This window comes from Vicia villosa, linkage group LG2 (assembly GCF_029867415.1).
Source record: "Vicia villosa cultivar HV-30 ecotype Madison, WI linkage group LG2, Vvil1.0, whole genome shotgun sequence".
Lineage (NCBI taxonomy): Eukaryota > Viridiplantae > Streptophyta > Magnoliopsida > Fabales > Fabaceae > Vicia > Vicia villosa.
Genome location: NC_081181.1, coordinates 84,947,054 through 84,965,707, shown reverse-complemented (window position 1 = coordinate 84,965,707; position 18,654 = coordinate 84,947,054). Strand labels below are relative to the sequence as shown.

At 37.6% G+C, this 18,654-nt stretch overlaps 1 protein-coding gene across 3 annotated transcripts; it reads right to left on the bottom strand.

Annotated features, from left to right (window-relative positions):
- Positions 1-2,031: 2,031 nt before the first annotated feature.
- LOC131646371 (FBD-associated F-box protein At5g56370-like) lies at positions 2,032-18,487 on the bottom strand. Of its 3 annotated transcripts, XR_009297449.1 has the most exons (5): positions 17,690-18,487; positions 17,348-17,494; positions 16,957-17,257; positions 15,640-15,747; positions 15,180-15,548 (listed from the first exon to the last, which is right to left on the bottom strand). XR_009297449.1 is itself a non-coding variant. In XM_058916424.1 (4 exons), exons 1-3 carry the CDS (start codon positions 18,374-18,376, stop codon positions 16,979-16,981), a joined length of 1,113 nt encoding a protein of 370 aa, XP_058772407.1. In that variant the 5' UTR covers positions 18,377-18,487; the 3' UTR covers positions 2,761-2,841; positions 16,957-16,978. The 3 variants fall into 3 exon arrangements, 2 of the variants coding, with proteins under 2 accessions (XP_058772406.1, XP_058772407.1); XM_058916424.1 differs by lacking the exons at positions 15,180-15,548; positions 15,640-15,747 and adding an exon at positions 2,761-2,841; XM_058916423.1 differs by lacking the exons at positions 15,180-15,548; positions 15,640-15,747; positions 16,957-17,257; positions 17,348-17,494; positions 17,690-18,487 and adding exons at positions 2,032-2,595; positions 2,686-2,841; positions 3,042-3,908.
- Positions 18,488-18,654: the final 167 nt, after the last annotated feature.

Below are 18,654 nucleotides of genomic sequence, written 5' to 3'. Positions count from 1 at the left end.
GAAGCAGCTGGACCAATGTATAATCATCTAGCAAAGTTCTGCTCATTAATCAGTTCAATATTCCATGACTAATTCTTCTGCAAATTCTGGTCTGCAGTTTGCTGGTGGCTCTGGTTATGCAAGAACCACAGCCTACTCAAAGGTGGAATATTGAGCAAGTGGGATAAAAGTCAATATATTTAAACATCTAAATGAGTCAAAATGAAACATTGCCAATAATGCCTTTAAAACCTAATTTATTAAGTGTAGACATATAAGAACTATACCACAACTATGCCCAAACTATCATTAATCAATTAAAAATTTACATGTTGGTGAGACATTTGCATTTTTGAGAGAAGCTAATTTCATTAACATTTTGTGCTTGACATTTGCATTTTTGAGAGAAGCGCTCTTGATCGACATTGTGTTCGGTACTTTTGAATTCTTCATAATGTGTTAAGCAAATTGAAGAGCACATTCTGTGTATGTAAATTGTTTAATCAAACATATTCTAAGCTGTGCTGAAAGACATCCCGGAATAGATGCGGGTTCCCTCCAATTATATACAATTTCCTCTCCATTCCCATTGTCCTGTCAACAATTCACATACTTCTTATAAGATATAAAATAGGTAAACAAAAAATGAAGTAAAAGCAAAAGAGATTGGTAGACAGTACAAAACCTCATTAATGGTAAGATTCAGAAATTTGGGACAATAATCCAGCCTTTCAGAAAACACACCCACTGCTCCTTAAGATCACTATGCTTATTGATTACCTCCATATATGTTAGATTGTAAAGAATAGGATAGCTGCAGCTATATTAGTCCTGTTGTGATACGCAAAAGTTAGATATGAACCTTAATTCTATTATCATAGAAAAACATCATAGGTGAAGAAATAATCTCTATATGATGACACCAACAATGTTCTCACTAGTTCTCCATGCAGAACCTGAACATTTGGCCAATGAATCATACAGATCAGATTCACCAAATTTTGTAAGGAACTGCTATATCCCTATTACGGACACCTAAACATTCTGTATGCAATTCCTCTAGAATGGGATATCCATATAGAAGCACGACAAGATAATCAATACGTTCGAACAAATCAAATCTTATCTAAAACACACCAAAGACAGTCAAAATATACCTCAGAACTAAGGAAAACACCTAATCCTCGATAGGTGCAAGTAAAGAATAGGGTTCTAAATTCATTCCTTGAAGGTGCAATAGTTCATCTATCTTTTGCCCAAAACCAATTCCAAGTCAAGAAAATACTATTCTCCTCTGTCTCTTACTCTCTTTCACTGAATTTGTGACTCCCTTAAATATTACATTATTTCGGGCTTTTCAAATGAACCATACAACGGCACACCAAATTAAAATACACCCACCCCTATACTTAATCCTGCCCCCTAGAGAGAGAGAGAAACTCAAAACAGACCCTAAGTTCATTAGGAATAACTACCTACCACCTCAACCACTTAAAACTATATACCACACAAACAAAAGGTAACTTACAACAAAGGTATGAGAAATGAACTCAGAGCCAAAGGCCAGCTCGAACCCTCTAAGAATAGTCTTAAAACTCCACAACTTCTTTAGAGTAGGGTCAGCTACAAGGAGAGTATCATCAGCATATTGAAGATATGACACCATCAACCCACATGTGTTGACCCTAAACCCAGAGTAAAGATCAATCTCCCCAACCCCGGTAACTATACTACTAAGCCCCTCAACCACTAGGAAGAAAAAGAACGGAGGTAAAGGATCCCCTTACTTCAAACCCCATTGGATACTGATCTTTTGAGTAGGACACTCATTTACCAGCACTGCAAGATTATCACTAAAGATGCAAGCTGTCATCCAAGACCTCCACTTCTCACTAAACCCAAATCTAATAAAGCATATAATGCAGAAAACTAGAATATTACAACTAACTGAACCATACACTTTGTCAAAGTCCACCTTAAGAATGAGACAAGCTCTCTTAGTTCTCTTGGCCATGTTGACCACCTCATTGACACCCATCACTCCCTCAACCAGCAACCTTCCCATAAGAAAAGCTGGTTGATTTGGGGATATAAACTTATCCATCACTGTCTTATGACCAACATTGTATCTACATTCTTATGACCTAAGTATAACACAATCATCAATAAGCTTAGAAATTAAAAAGTTGAAAGAAACTAGCATCAATTAAATTACATATAAGTCAATATGTTTAAATATCTAAATGAGTCAAAGTGAAACAATGACAATGTCTTTAAAACAGAACATAATAAGTGTAGACATATAAGAACTATACCGCAACTACGCCTAAACTTTCATCAATCAAATAAAAGTTTACATGTTGGCGAGGCCCTTTCCTCTGAAGCTAATTTCGTTAACATTTGGTACTTGTCATTTTCATTTATGAAAGAAGCACTCTTGATTGACATTGTGTCCAGTACTTTTGAATTCTTCAAAATATATTCAGCAAATCGAAGACCACATTCTGTGTATGTAAATTGTTTAATCAAACATGTTTTAAGCTGTGTTGAAAGACATTCCGGAATAGATGCTGGTTCCCTCCAATTATACACAATTTCCTCTCTATTCTCATTGTCCTGTCAACCAATCACATACTTTTTATAAGATAAAATAGGTAAACAAAAAATGGCGAAGTAAAAACGAAGGCGATTAATACAACACAAAACCTCGATAATAGTAAGATTTTGAAGTTTGGGACAATAATTCAGCCTTTCTAGCAAATACATCCATTCCTCCCTCTCCTCCTCAAGATCTCTATGCTTATGGATTACCTCCATGTATGTTAGATTGTAAAGAATAGGATAGCTGCAGCAATGTGAGTCCTGTTGTGACTCACCAAAGTTAGATATCAACCTTGACTTCTTTTATCATAGAAAACCTAATAAATGAAGAAATAAATGAAGCACAGACACCCCTAAACGTAATCACAAGTGTCAGGTCACAGACATAGATTTTTTCAAGAAATGTCGGTGCTACATAGGCAGATATAATCACTATATGGTGACACCAAAAATATTCTTACTAGTTCTCCACGCAGAACCTGAAGATTTGCCCAATAAATCATGCGGGATAGATGCGGCAATTTCGGTAAAGATGGATAATCTTTCATTATAACCTCATGAGGAACCACCTTATCCCTACTACGTACACCTAAACATCTTGTACGCAATTCCTGTAGAACGGGGCATCCATATAGAAGCACTGCAAGATAGTCCATACGTTCAAACAAAATGAAAGATAAATGGAGAGTTGTGAGGAGAGGAAAATCAACATCCAGCTTAGAAAGGCGGTTCACTTTCATGTTTCTCAAATGAAGAACAACAAGGGTCCTACAACTGAAAAGGCTGGGAGGTACGTTAACCCTAATGGTAAGGTCAAGACGGACGTTCTGGATTCTTCGTTGCGCAACGGCGTCAAAGAAAGCGTTGATGTCGAGTGAGTGGCGGCGCTTAGAAGCGTTTACACATTTGAGATGGAAGGATTGAATGGGGAATGTGATGTCTCGTGAGATTAATGCGGAGGAGACGAACTTGAGAAAGGATTCGATGTTTTGAGAGGTTTTGTCGTTGAAGTTGAGAGTGGGAACTGAGAGCCATAATGGGTGCCATCTTTTTGAAAGGATGCTTGTTGTGGCAGCGAGTTTGGTTGGAAGGAAGGAAAGAATGTGAGATATGATTTCATCTGGTAGGGAACTAATCCTATCTTCCATTGAAAATGATGATTGCCAGGAAATTTCAAACTGTCAAAACCCTAATTCGTGTCGGCGATGAAGCAGTGTGATGCCGGCGATCATTCACATTCGGGCCAGGCACAAATAGTTCTTGTTTTCGGGTTAAATAGTTTATAATTATGAGTGACACTAATAATTTGCATGAGATGCAATCTTAAACGATTCACCTAACTAAAAAATGTGTGAAACTTGTGGAGTTTAGTTAGTTTGTTATGCATGCGGCTTTTGTGAAAGCTTTGAAGCATGTGAAATTCTTTTTTTTTTTAAACAGCAAAAGCATTATATTAACAATCACTATGGCATGAGGCGTGCCACTGCGCCTTACAAAGAAAACATTGACAAACATAATAGCTTAATGTAGCCAATGAGCAGTTTACCACCATACCACACCAGTACAGAATAAATCCTCAATCTAAATACAAAATTAATCCACTGCCTAAACAAACCTCAGAACTTGATAGTATCACCCCAACTACAATTCAAATAGTATGAGCTTACTCCTGCTACATAAGGCAACAGACTGCCAAACACCAACATCCTAGTAAATTCAGAAAATTCAAGAGAATCAGCTAGTGAGATACACTGCCAGCACAACATTACCGACTCCAAGACGACTCGAAATAACAATGACACTTATGCAGCCACTAACTTATGCAGCCAATAACAATGATTCTGAGCGCCTAATTGCAGCATATAACCGAACGGCGAAACACCACCAACAGCAGCACTCCACCTCTCTTACCCGCCGAGATGAATGGGGCGGGCTAGACGGACACAACAACATCGATCACCCAAAGGAAACATCCTTGCCTCTGCCCTGAAGACAGAATATTATCCACAGTTGCAAACCGATCACCCGAGACACATCCTCACCTGAATTAGACTCAGACAAGTCAAGATTCGCTGCCACTCCCCAAAAGTTTGATCTCATGACTTTGATATTCCTAAACAGGGCCTGGGATCTGCGTTCCATTGAGCTATATTTAGTTTTACGTCAATAAATTTTGTGGACAGCCATCTCCTTGCATATTCTTTAGCGTCCTCGAATAACTTTCCCGAATCTAACTCAGTGTTACGAAACAGTTTGTCGTTCCTGGCTTTCCAGATACTCCATACACATGCGAACCAGACCACGCTGACTTTAGATGACACTTCCCTACCTCCTCCACCCAGTCCTTCAAAATGGGAAAAGTGAACCAATCCTTCTCTGTGCAGAGCAGTATCTGTCCTAATCCATTTGCAAACATTCTGCCACAAACCTGCAAAAAACGGGCACTCGAAAAATAGGTGTGAGACAGATTCTAAACCCCCGCATTCACCAACACAGTTGAGCGAACTGCTTCCAATTACACCCCTTCTAAAGAGATTATCCTTAGTAGCTATTTTGTTTTGAAATAATCTCCACACAAAGCATGACACTTTCAACGGAATCGAATTATGCCAAGCTTTAATCCACGTGGGGCTAGAGGGATTAGTAACACTCGAAAGCAAGTCCCTATACACCTCTTTAACAGAGAAGAAGCTTGAATTTTCCCACTCTCTTATTTCTATTCCTCGAATGTCCTTCCACCACTGTGACCCTCCTCTCCACTCTATTTCACTAAGATCCTCTAATCTACCATACCTACAAGTCAATGCGCTGTACCACAAACCATTTCTTTCTGATTTAATTTTCCACATCCATTTACCTAGGAGAGCCTTGTTGAAAATATTGAGATTTCTCACACCCAATCCCCCTTCTTCTAACGGCCTACACACCTTATCCCAGTGGACCCAATTAATTTTCCTTTCATTCTCACTCCCACCCCATAAAAATTGCTTGAAAATAGAATTGAGCTTTGAGATAATACCTGTCGGAGCTTTGAAGAAAGAGAGAAAGTATACCGGAAGCGCATATAGGACTGATTTTAGGATAACCACTCGACCGCCAATCGATAAATGAAAGTTTCTCCATTTAGAAAGCCTCGATCTAACAGCTTCTACCACTGGCTGCCAAGTTACTAATCTCTTTGGATTAGCTCCGATTGGGAGACCGAGGTAATTGAATGGAATTGAACCCAATTTACAATTCATGATATTTGCTGCTACCTCCATCCACCTTTGCTGGATGTTTATCCCCACTAGGATGCTCTTGTTAAAATTCACTTTGAGACCTGACATAACTTCATACAGCAGTAGACTAGCCTTAATTAGACGAATGTTTGACCAACTTTTTTCTCCAATTATAAGCGTGTCGTCCGCGTATTGAAGGTGGGAGAATCGTGCCTCTCCGTTCTCGAACTTGAACCCGGTAAATTTACCACTTTCCACTGCTTTTTTCATCAGCATGTTGAAACCTTCAGCCGCTATTAGAAATAAAAAAGGTGACATAGGGTCTCCTTGTCTTAAACCTCGCTCCATTTTAACTTCATTGGTCGGACTACCATTAACGAGCACGGACACTGTTGACGATTTTAAACATTCTAATATCCACCTCCTCCACTTATCATGAAATCCCATCTTTAACATCACATATTCGAGGAAGTTCCAATCCACCGAGTCGTAGGCTTTCTCAAAGTCAACCTTGAACATCAACACTTCTTTCTTCCTTTTCTTTGCTTCGTCCACGATTTCGTTAGCGATAAGGATCCCGTCCAGGATCTGCCTACCGGAAATGAATGCAGACTGAGGCTCCGAAATCACCGTACTAATAACTTTTTTAAATCTGTTGGACAGGACTTTAGAGATCACCTTATAAATACACCCTATCAATGAGATTGGCCTATAATCTGAGACTTGCATCGGATTTCTCTTCTTTGGTATTAATACAATGAATGAGTTATTGGCACCCTTCACCACCTTTCCGTTCTCATGGAATTCAATCATAACCCTCATGAAGTCCTGCTTAATTTCTTCCCAGAATTCTTTCAGAAAGCCAAAGTTCACTCCGTCCGGTCCTGGGCTTTTGTCACTATCGCATTCCCACACTGCTCTTCGAATTTCCTCTTCCGAGAATTCTCGCACCAAGTCAATATTCTGCCCAGCACCAATTCTTTTGAATTCCATATTATCCGGGATCACTCTAACACCACGAGCTGAGTAGAGACGTTTGAAGTGCTCAAAGATCTCATTTTTTATTTCCTTTGCGTCCGTTATCCTTCTTCCATTCACGGACAGGCTCAAGATTTCGTTGTCTTTCCTTCTCTTGTTTATGCATCTGTGGAAATACTTAGTGTTAGCATCCCCGTCCTTCAACCATCTTGAACGGGCCTTTTGCCACTGAATTTTACAATTTAGACTTGAAAGATCATGTAGTTTTCTTGCAGTGTCTCTCTTAATTCCCAATTCCTCCTCTGATAGGGCTGCGCTTTCACCCTTAATCTCCATTTGGTTTAGCTTTTCCTTTACCTCGAGAATTCTTTCCTCCAAATTTTGAGTATGATTCTTGTGCCATTCTCTGAGCCTTGCCTTGATTCTTTTGAGCTTTTCTTTTAAGACAAACATCCCCCATCCCGCCACTTTTATGTCGCGCCAACTTTCGGTAACGAATTTATGATACCCTTGAACATCCTTCCAGCATTTCAGCATACGAAAAGGTTTCGGACCCCAATCTTGTACTGAATCGCAAAGCATGATAGGGCAATGATCAGATAACCCCTTATCTAGGCACCATTGAGTGCTTTTCGACCAGATTGACATCCATTTGTCTGAGTTAAGGAATCTATCCAGTCGACTCATGACTGCGCCCCCGGGTCTGGCCCAGGTGAACCTTCTGCCGTGCAGCGGGAGATCCACCAGCTCTGCTTCTGATATAAAGTTATCAAATTCTTCTATCTCATCCCTTCGAATATTTCCACTGCCCCCTTTTCTTTCAGAAGTTTCTCTTATAAAGTTGAAGTCCCCCATTATGCAGATACTTTTTCCTTGCTTCCTTTCTATTCTCGATGCTAGATCCTCCCACAGAGTTGCTTTACTTCTACCGTCGCAAGGAGCATAAACTATAACTAAGTTGACTTCTATTCTGTCTCCACCCCATTCACCTTCCAGCCATAAATAATTATCCAAGATATGTTTCCTCTGGATTGAAATTACATTACTATCCCAGATTGCCAGTAACCCTCCAGATCTGCCTATTGATGGTTTGAAAGCATAATCGAAGTCGTTTGACCCCCACATCGAATGACACATTACTCTATCAATTACCTCCAGCTTTGTTTCTTGAATGCCGATAATATTTGGTTTCTCCTTCAGAATTAGATTTTGTACTTCCTTTTTCTTAGCCAACCCTCCTAACCCTCTGATATTATAGCTGATTATCTTCATATCCTTGAATCTTGCTTTGACTCCCCTTTCCAGAACACCTCTTTACGCAATTGGGTTGCTCCCTATCCCCTTGCTCACTCCCAGCTCCAGTTCTTGAATAATTTCCCCTTCCTCCCCTTTATGGATTAATCCAAATTCTTTGCCTAGATCCCACGTGTCTTTTGCGATTTCTTTTGCATCACCGTGGAGTATTTTCCAGTTAACCCTATCCATCTCACTCCCTACTAAATTGAGATCGGAAGAATCTAATACCTGGATTTGCGATGCTTTCCTTTGATTGCAGTTGCAAGCTAGGCTCTTCCCTTTTCTTCTTTTTGCTCTCGCTCTCTTCTTTTCTCTTAGTATAGCACTCCTTCTTCTTCTTCTTTCTTTGGGCGTTCTTGCTGGACTTTGACCCTGATTTGAAATTTCGATTTCTCTTCCTATTGAATCTGAAGGAACAGAAACTAATTCAAAATGTGATTCTTGAATCCTTTCTTGATCTCCGTTTCCTCTGTTTTCCTCCTCGCCTTTTTCGATTTCTCCTGCTTTCTCACAGTTGGAGTTCCCTTTCTCCTTGCTAGAACCTCCCTTTTCTATTCCACAATATTTGACAGGGCTTTCAACATTAGCTTGGCCCGTATCTGCTTCCTGTTTTTTTTTCTTTTTTCTTTTTTCCTTGACTAGGCCCACCTAAGTTTCCTATTATTTCTCTAGGCTTTTTATTTGTATTCCCACACGTTTCTTTTTCCACCTCATCAAGATTGATTATTTGTTGGCTTGTGGCATTGCTGATGTTCTCGATTAATGTAGATATAACGGTCCCTTTATTTCCGCCTCCCATACTCCCTTCTCTCTCCTCATTAACATATGTGCATTTGTTCTTTTGTCTCTCTGTTTCCGCCGAATTCTCGAGCCGCTCACACTCCTTGATTGCTTGTTTTGACTCCCGCATTAAATTATCGTAATTACTTTCCAGCCACTCTCTCACCTCATCACCTTCTGAAGACGCCATTGATGAAGGAATGAAAGATGAATCACAATCTTCGTCACTAGTGTCTTCTTCAATTAGATCCGGGATGAATTTTTCCTTTTCCACATACGAGCATTCGCACATTTCCTCTGTGATTCTAATACTGAAGTTTTTGTTGTTAATATTAATCTTTATCACCTTGTTAATAAAGTCCAGTTTTGGTGTTCTCACATATACCCTAGCCACATCCAGTCTCTGTAGATTTTCGGTCACCGGATCTAACTTGATGAGCCTGCCGAATGATGTTGTCAACGTAGAGAAGACACTTTTCTTCCACGCGTAAATGGGGACGCCATACATCCGACACCAAACGTATCTTGCCCCTCCAACGTCTTGAGTTTCCCACTTTCTTACCACTGTGAATATCTGGTTAAACACATCTTCTGATTCCTTCATCAAAGCACTCAGATCCTCATCTTCCGTTGTTTTAATGAACACCTTTTCGCCGCCCATCGGTATTGCTTTGATAGAGACAATTCCTTCATTGGCCAGCCTTTGATTGATGGAACCTATCATATCTGCGTTTCTCAGGCATCCTATATGCCCCTTCTTGGCCCACTCCATTTCATCTTCCTTAATGCTTATAGATATTCCTGTCCACTGCTTCTCCACTGTATTGAGCTCTTTGTTGTTCGCTTTTGCTGGACCTGCTACTTTGATGTTATTTACCATAGGCTCTTCTTCCTTAATTACCTGTGCATATGACTTTCCCTCCTTTCTCAAGCTCTGCCACATTCTAGCTCTTGATCTTGAACTCTCTTCCGGTTGGTCCCACTTTTTATGTCTGTGTTGTTGGACTTCTCTTCCCGAACTTCTACTCTTCATTATTCTCCCTAATCTGATGGGTCTGGAAAATCTTGATATGTTTGCCCACACCTTGTACGTGCCAAACCATATGTCCTTCATTTGCTTCTCAAGCCATACTTCATCTTTGATGTCTACAAACCTGACAAATGCGAATTTCCTTCCTTGCTTGTTTCTCTTTTTTGCGATGTACACGTCTGACACCCTTCCCCATCTTTCAAACGTTCTCTCCATCTCTTTCTCCGTGATATCTTCGGGTAGATTGTTGACATAGCATGTGGTTATTCCTTTTGTTGATGATGAGTACTGTTAAGTCCTACTGCTTTCCAGCCTAACTGCTCTCCTTCTCCTTGGACTCACGACGACCCAAGTTCTCTCCATAAACCCTAAACCCTACTACTTTTTCTATTAGATGACGTTTCGTAAGCATGCACGCCTAGCTGACGTTCAAAGCGAAGCATGTGAAATTCTCCTTTTCAAAGGTGAAAATCTTGAGGGAGAAGATTCATGATGAGTAAGAAATAGTGGATGGGAGAATGGTTGTTCTTATGCCTCGTAAACCACATACCAACACGATTTTTTAATTTTTTTTACAGTGTTTCTTTCAAAGTACAAATATTTTTTATGATAAAAATGCTCGTTGTTTTCTACCGACGGCAACGGAGCGGGTTCGTGACAGTTATAGCTCTTTCAAATTCAAACTCGAATCTTCAAGCAATTTCCTGCCCTAAATTCAAATGGAGATGGAAAATTAAAACTCAAACCCGACCCAAACAGGTTCGGATTGGGTTCAGATATCTCCGGCCTGTTACCATCTATTTAGTGAAATCAACTTTTTTAATAGAAATACTTATTTTTTTCAAAATTAAATTACTTTATAAATAATAAAATGAAACAGTTTCAAAAAATTTCATACATACATTTCAAATATTTTAAATAATAAATACAAATCAAAATATCAAAAATAATATACACAATGAAATAAACGGGGCGGATTCGGAGACGGGTTCAGAGTGGGTATTGGTGCCCCCATTACTTGACCCGTCCCCATATTTTATAATCGGGGAAAATCCAATCCCGAATCTAAACCTAGTCAAAGCGGGTTTTTCCCGTCAACTTTGAGGCGGGTTCGGGTGGGTACACGCAGGTACGGGTTTTGTTGCCATGCTTATTGTTTTCTCTTGTTTGTATGGTTACTGTTGTTTTCTACTGCTACGGGAATCACCCCTTTACACCCAAAAATTCCAATTTTTCCAAACAAAACCAGTGTCAATTGACTCTATCAAACACACATACATTATATCCATCATCCTAACATAATCTATATCAACATTATGAGCAATTTTATCCAATTTTGCAGAAAATCACACAACATTCATAATATCATAAACACACCCAAAAACCCAATTTTTCATACAAACATGGATACAAGAGCATGTAATCTAATACCCACCATAAGCTATCATCATACAAACCCTTATAATGTAGGAACCCCATCCTTACCTTGGATTGAAGGTTGCCCTAAGCTTCCAATGTGATTGCCCTAGCTCTCTCTTCTCTTCCGCTTCTACATTCTTTCACACAATGCCAATTCTAATATATTTTTCCTAATTTTCTTTTGTTTTATTATTCTTACTAACTTTTAATGCTACTAATGGGCTTAATCTCACACCCCCACTAATGCTACTACTAACTATATGTTAGGCCCAAATGCTAATAACCTCATTATATTATTACTAATAATTAATTAATAACATAGTTTAATACTAAATAATCCCATAATTATACCAAATAATTCACAAACACATCATAAAATAATTAATTAAATAATCGAGAATTACAAAGATCATAAAATGGGTCCAAGGGGTTAAATTAGAACAAGCCAAGGAAGGGAACAGGCTTCGCGGCGGCGTCAACGACCGCGCTAGACGTCCGATAACAAGACCTTCATGCGGAACATATGGTTATCTTGGCGATGGGCACCATTAGGCATTTTGTTATGTTTTCTTTAATCAGTTGTTGTCGATGTACCATTTCCCTAAAAGTAATGAAATTTGTTATTTCCGGTTTTTTTATATAGACCCGTTGTTTCGATTTCGATTACCGGATGTCAAAATAGGTGGTTCTAAATGTTAATTATAAAAACTAAAAAAAAATAAAAAAATATACCATTGGGCTTAGGCGCCAAATGGTTTGGCTAAAAGGAAAAAAAATAACCCTAATGAGTCATTCCATTTGGCGCAAACATAGGGAGAATTAGGGCTAGCCAAATCGATTGGCGCATACACCTCTAAAATACACTTATGCGCCATTTCATTTGACGCATTCACCTTTTCGGTATCCCAAACCTAGACATTTTGATAAATAATCTGAAAACATGATTTTTTTTTAAACATAATTATTTTAAAAAAAAATTTCCAATAATTAGTATTACTATTTTAAATTTTAGACAAAATACTCTTTTTGGTCATATATGTTAATCTCAAATTTTATTTTGGTCCCTTAACTTAAAAAGAGCTCATATTGGTCCCTTAAGTTGTATTTTTGTCTAATTAGCGATGAATTTAGTGACCGATTTCTAAATTTTTCCGTCTCTAATTTGATAAAAGAGACTAAAATGAAACGTTTTGAAAGCTAAGGGACCAATATGAACCCTTTTTAAATTAAAGGAAGAAAAAGAACCTTGAGGTTAACATAAGGTACGGGACCAAAAAATGTAATTTGCCTAAATTTTACATTGAGATGGATATTTTTAAATAATAATAATAATTGATCGTACCTGATCAGACTGGATTGTCAATGGTCTTCAATGGACTTGGAATGAATGGGGGTGTACCTGCAAGGTATTCCGATGCCAAAGTGAGAAGAGAGAGCAATCAGAGTGAAAGTACAAGGTAAGAGTGAGAATGAATGAAGTTACCTGACCCTCTAATGAAATAGGATATTTATAGCCCCCAGCGCGGAGTCAAGATTTCCTCATTTTGGGCTGGATCGTTGGAGGCCCAAAACGGAGGAAACTGCCAGAATGCCACAATGTAGAGCAGAGTCAGCAAATTACTCACGTCCTATTTGAACCACCCGTATTCAGAGCAGGGACGGACGAAGAAATATTATGTAGTAGGGCAAAACTCACATATAAGTTTTTATAATTAAAAATATAACAAAATAAAATTTTAAGATATAAAAATATCATTTTGTTCATAAAAAAGATAAATTGACATTTTTTATCTTAAAAATGATTATCACATCAAATTATAAATACATCATTAATTTTATTTTTATTAATATACCTTAATTTAATTTTACTCCATTAGATGTAGTAAATATAGTAAATAGTAGTGTTTTAGTATTTTTATTATTAAAATCAACTATAATTATTAATTTTTTAGAAACAATTTATAACCTAAATATCATATTCATATTTAACTTAACTTTAGAGGGAAATTCCATCACACATTCTTCTATTATATTATCAAAACAATAAATCATCCTCTTTAAACATCTACACATTTACAACTAAATATGACAACTACAGATATGGACAAATATGCATGTAAAACAAATACGTATATAATAACATATATACATGGAAAACAAATACGTATATAATAACATATATACATGGTGGGTTTGAAACATTTAGTGGGGACTTTGTCTACACAAGTTAAGTTTAGGTTTGTCCCTGGTTCAGAATGGAATATTGACCGGATTTCCTGCTATTAAGTGTCCACTTCGCGGGGCACATGAGGTGAAGTTCCAACGGTCAACGGAGAGCACATGCTCAATTGGACTTGGGCTTTGAATTATGTTCATTGGATTTGCTCGGGTCAGACCATAATAATAATAATAATAATAATAATAATAATAATAATAATAATAATAATAATAATAATAATAATAATAATAATAATAATAATCTTCTCAATTATTATAACATGTTAAAAATTCTTTTGAAAATTCAAAATTCTTCTTATAAATTTTTTTTAAAAAATCTAAACAATTAATATAATGCTAAAAAATTTAAAACTTTCAAGATTTTTTTTACCAAAATAATGTTTTAAAACCTCAAATACAATGAGAATGGTATTAGTGTTGGTTCTCATACATACTCTCCAACTGAGCCCAAACTACCAAACTAGCTGCTTGTTTTCCATTAAAAGTCTGTTGATGTTCTACTACTTTAGTCTATTTAGTTGAAAATTTGATATCCATTAATCCTTCTCACAAGTCCACAACAAGACTACCAAAAATTGATGGGCATTCAAATAACCTAAGGAAAACACATTCATCAATAAGCTTAGAAGTGGTTCTCCAAAGCAATTAATTTTAAAGTGGGGAATGAATCCAGAATTGAGTTTTGGAGATCAAAACAGAATCTTTGTGTAGACAGTTCCCTGCCCTTATCAGATTGCGGAATTTCGTGATGCAAAAATATCAGAGATGAGCTTGCGGTTGGGTGGTCAATGGCATTGGATCATTGGTGTGACTAAAGAAATTCTGGACCTGACAGAAGAAAATCAATTGACAGATCTGCAAGGGATCTTACTACATGTCCAACCTAAAGCTGACAAAGATGACTCCTTTGTGTGGCGGAAAGGAAATGCCGTTTTTTCTGTAAAAAAACCTATTAGGTTCTATCAGAATTGTTGAGAGAAGATATAGTTCTGGAAACTGGTTGTTTATCAGGATTGGACTTGATTTGGAAGTCTAAAATTCCGAGTAATATTTTAAGTTTTCTGTTGGAGATTATTGTTAAATCGGTTGCCAACAAAACAGCTACTTGCGAAGCTGAGGCATTCTCGAAGGCAGACATAATCTTGTTTTTGCAGAGGTGACAAAGCACGTGTGCGTGGACCGGAATCCCTGAAATGGAAGCGGCTGAACCAATGTATAATCATATAGCAAAGTTCTGCTCTTTAATCAGTTCAATATTCCATGACTAATTCTTCTGCTAATTCTGGTCTGCAGTTTGCTGGTGGCTCTGGTTATGCAGGAAGGACATCCTATTCAAAGATGGAATGTTGAGCAAGTGGGATACTTTTGGTAAAATCAAATTGCGAAAATAGAAATGGTATCAAGTAAGACATCATCATTCTGCTAGTCACAAATGGGAGGACTGGGTAGTTGACCCGGCCATATGACTTGTTCTTTAAGTTTGAGGCTCTGTTTTAGTTTATTTTCATTTAGCTTGAGTTTTCTTGTACTGAGAGTTGAGCACCCCTTGTGTTCATCTTTAATACAAGTTCTTTGGCTTATAAAAAATAACCTTAGAAATTAAAAAGTTGAAAGAATCTAGCATCAACTAATTACATAAAATCAATATATTTAAAATCAAAATGAGTCAAAGTGAAACATTGGCAATGTCTATAAAACCTAATATAATTATGTCTAACTTTCATCGATCAAATAAAAGTTTAAAAGTTGGCAAGGCCGGCTCTTCTCTCAGAAGCTAATTTCATTAACATTTTGTGCTCGACATTTGCATTTCTGAAAGAAGCACTCTTGATTGACATTGTGCCCAGTACTTTTGAATTCTTCAAAATATATTTAGCAAATTGAAGACCACATTCTGTGCATGTAAATTATTTAATCAAACATGTTCTAAGCTGTGTTGAAAGAAATTCCGGAATAGATGTGGGTTCCCTCCAATTATACACAATTTCCTCTTCGTTCCCATTGTCCTGTTAACCATTCACATACTTTTCATAAGATAAAATAGGTAAACAAAAATGGTGAAGTAAAAACAAAAGAGAATGGTAGACAGTACAAAACCTCGATAATGGTAAGATTCTAAAACTTCGAACAATAATTCAGCCTTTCCAGCAAACACACCACTGCTCCTTAAGATCACCATGCTTATTGATTACCTCAATGTGAGTCCTGTTGAGATTCACAAAAGTTAGATATGAACCTTAATTTCATTTATCATAGAAAAGCATCATAGATTAAGAAATAATCTCTATATGATGACACCAACAATGTTCTTACTAGTTCTCCCATGCAGAACCAGAAAATTTGGCCAATGAATCATGCAGATCAGATTCACCAAATTTGGTAAGGAATTGCTGTATCCCTATAACGTACACCTAAACATTCTGTAAGCAATTCCTCTAGAATGGGATATACATATAGAAGCATGGCAAGATAATCAATACGTTCGAACAAATCAAATCTCTATCTAAAACACACCAAAGACGGTCAAAATCTACCTCAAAACTAAGGAAAACACCCAACCCTTGATAGGTGCAAGTAAAGAATAGGGTTCTAAATTCATTCCTTGAAGGTGCAATAGTTCACCTATCTTTTGCCCAAAACCAATTCCAAGTCAAGAAAGTACTATTCTCCTCCATCTCTTACTCTCTTTCACTGAACCTGTGACTCCCTTAAATATTACATCATTTCGGGCTTTTCAAATGAACCATACAACGGCACGCCAAATTAAAATACACCCACCCCTATACTTAATCCTGCCCCCTAGAGAGAGACAGAGAGAAACTCAAAACAGACCCTAAGTTCATTAGGAATAACTACCTACTACCTCAACCACTAAAAACTCTATACCACACAAACAAAGGTAACTTACAAGTAACAAAGATATGAGAAATGAACTCGGAGCCAAAGGCCACCTCGAACCCTCTAAGAATAGTCTTAACTCCACATCTAACTAAACGCAAATCTAATAAGCATATAATGCAGAAAATTAGAAAATTCCAACTAACTGAACCATACACTTTGTCAAAATCCACCTTAAGAATGAGACAAGCTCTCTTAGTTCTCTTGGCCATGTCGACCACCTCAGTGACACCCATCACTCCCTCAACCAGCAACCTTCCCCCATAAGAAAAGCTGGTTGATTTGGGGATATAAACTTATCCATCACTGTCTAATGACCAACATTGTTTCTATATTTTTATAACCTAAGTATAACACAATCATCAATAAGCTTAGAAATTTGAAATTTGAAAGAATCTAGCATCAATTAATTACATAAAAGTGAATATATTTAAATATCTAAATGAGTCAAAGTGAAACAATGGCAATGTCTTTAAAACAAAATATAACAAGTGTATAGACATATGAGAACTATACCGCAATTATGCCCAAACTTTCATCAATCAAATAAAAGTTTACATGTTGCCGAGGCTCTTTCCTCCGAAGCTAATATCGTTAACATTTGGTGCTTGACATTTTCATTTATGAAAGAAGCACTCTTGATTGACATTGTGTCCAGTACTTTTGAATTCTTCAAAATATATTCAGCAAATTGAAGACCACATTCTGTGTATGTAAATTGTTTAATCAAACATGTTCTAAGATGTACTGAAAGACATTCCGGAATAGATGTTCGTTCCCTCCAATTATACACAATTTCCTCTCCATTCTCATTGTCCTGTCAGTCATTCACATACTTTTTATAAGATAAAATAGGTAAACAAAAAATGAAGTAAAAACAAAAAGAGATTGGTAGACAGTACAAAACCTCGATAATGGTAAGATTTCGAAGGTTGGGAAAATAATCCAGCCTTTCTAGCAACCACACCCACTCCTCCTTAAGATATCTATGCTTAAGGATTACCTCCATGTATATTACATTGTAAAGAATAGGATAGCTGCAGCAATGTGAGTCCTGTTGTGATTCATCAAAGTTAGATATCAACCTTAATTTCTTTTATCATAGAAAAACATAATAAATGAAGAAATATAGGAAGCATCGACACTGACACGGCAACACAAACTTAATAGCGTAATCTCAAAGTGTCAGTAAAGATGTCGGTGCTAAGTAGAAAGAAATAATCTCTAATGACACCAACAATGTTCTTACTAGTTCTCCTCTCAGAACCTGGCCGTTTGGCCAATGAATCATACACATCAGATACGGCAATTTTGGTAAAGTTGGATAATCTTTCATTATAACCTCTTGAGGAACTGCCTTATCCCTACTACGTACACCTAACCATTTTGTACGGAATTCCTCTAGGACGGGACATCCATATAGAAGCACAGGAAGATAATCGATACGTTCGAAGTTAATGTAAGATAAACTGAGAGTTTTGAGGAGTGGAAAATCAACATCCAGTTTAGAAAGGTGGTTAACTTTTATCTTTCTCAAATGAAGAACAACAAGGGTTCTACAAGTGAAAAGGCTAGGAGGTACGTTAACCCTAATGGTGAGTCTAAGACTGACGTTCTGGACTCTTCGCTGCGCAACTGCGTCGAAGAAAGCGTTGATGTCGAGTGAGTGGCGGCGCTTAGAAGCGTTTACACATTTGAGGTGGAAGGATTGAATGGGTAAAGTAATGTCTCGTGAGAGTAATGCGGAGGAGACGAACTTGAGAAAGGATTCGATGTTTTGAGAGGTTTTGTCGTCGAAGTTGAGAGTGGGAACTGAGAGCCATAATGGGTTCCATCTTTTTGAAAGGATGCTTGTTGTGGCAGCGAGTTTGGTTGGAAGGAATGAAAGAATGTGAGATATGACTTCATCTGGTAGGGAGCTAATCCTATCTTCCATTGAAAATGATGATTGCGAGGAAATTTGGTACTTCCAAAACCCTAATTCGTGTCGGCGATGAAGCGGTGTGTGATGCCGGCGATCATTCACATTTGGGTCAGGCACAAATAGTTCTTGTTTTCGGGTTAAATAGTTTATAATTATGAGTGACACTACTTTTAATAATTATAAATTAGTACTCCCTCGGTCTCTAAGGCTATGTTTGGATATCATAAAATCAACGGAACGGAATGGAGCGGAGCGGAGTGGGATGGAGCGGAGTGGAACAGAGCGGAACG

Coding starts and splice junctions, on each gene's coding strand:
- LOC131646371 (XM_058916423.1), bottom strand. CDS start 3,728: ATGGAAGATAGGATTAGTTCCCTACCAGATGAAATCATATCTCACATT. Junction 2,842..3,041: donor AGGTTCTGCGTGGAGAACTA/GTAAGAATATTT, acceptor GAGTCACAACAG/GACTCACATTGCTGCAGCTA. Junction 2,596..2,685: donor AAAATCTTACTATTATCGAG/GTTTTGTGTTGT, acceptor ATTGGTTGACAG/GACAATGAGAATAGAGAGGA.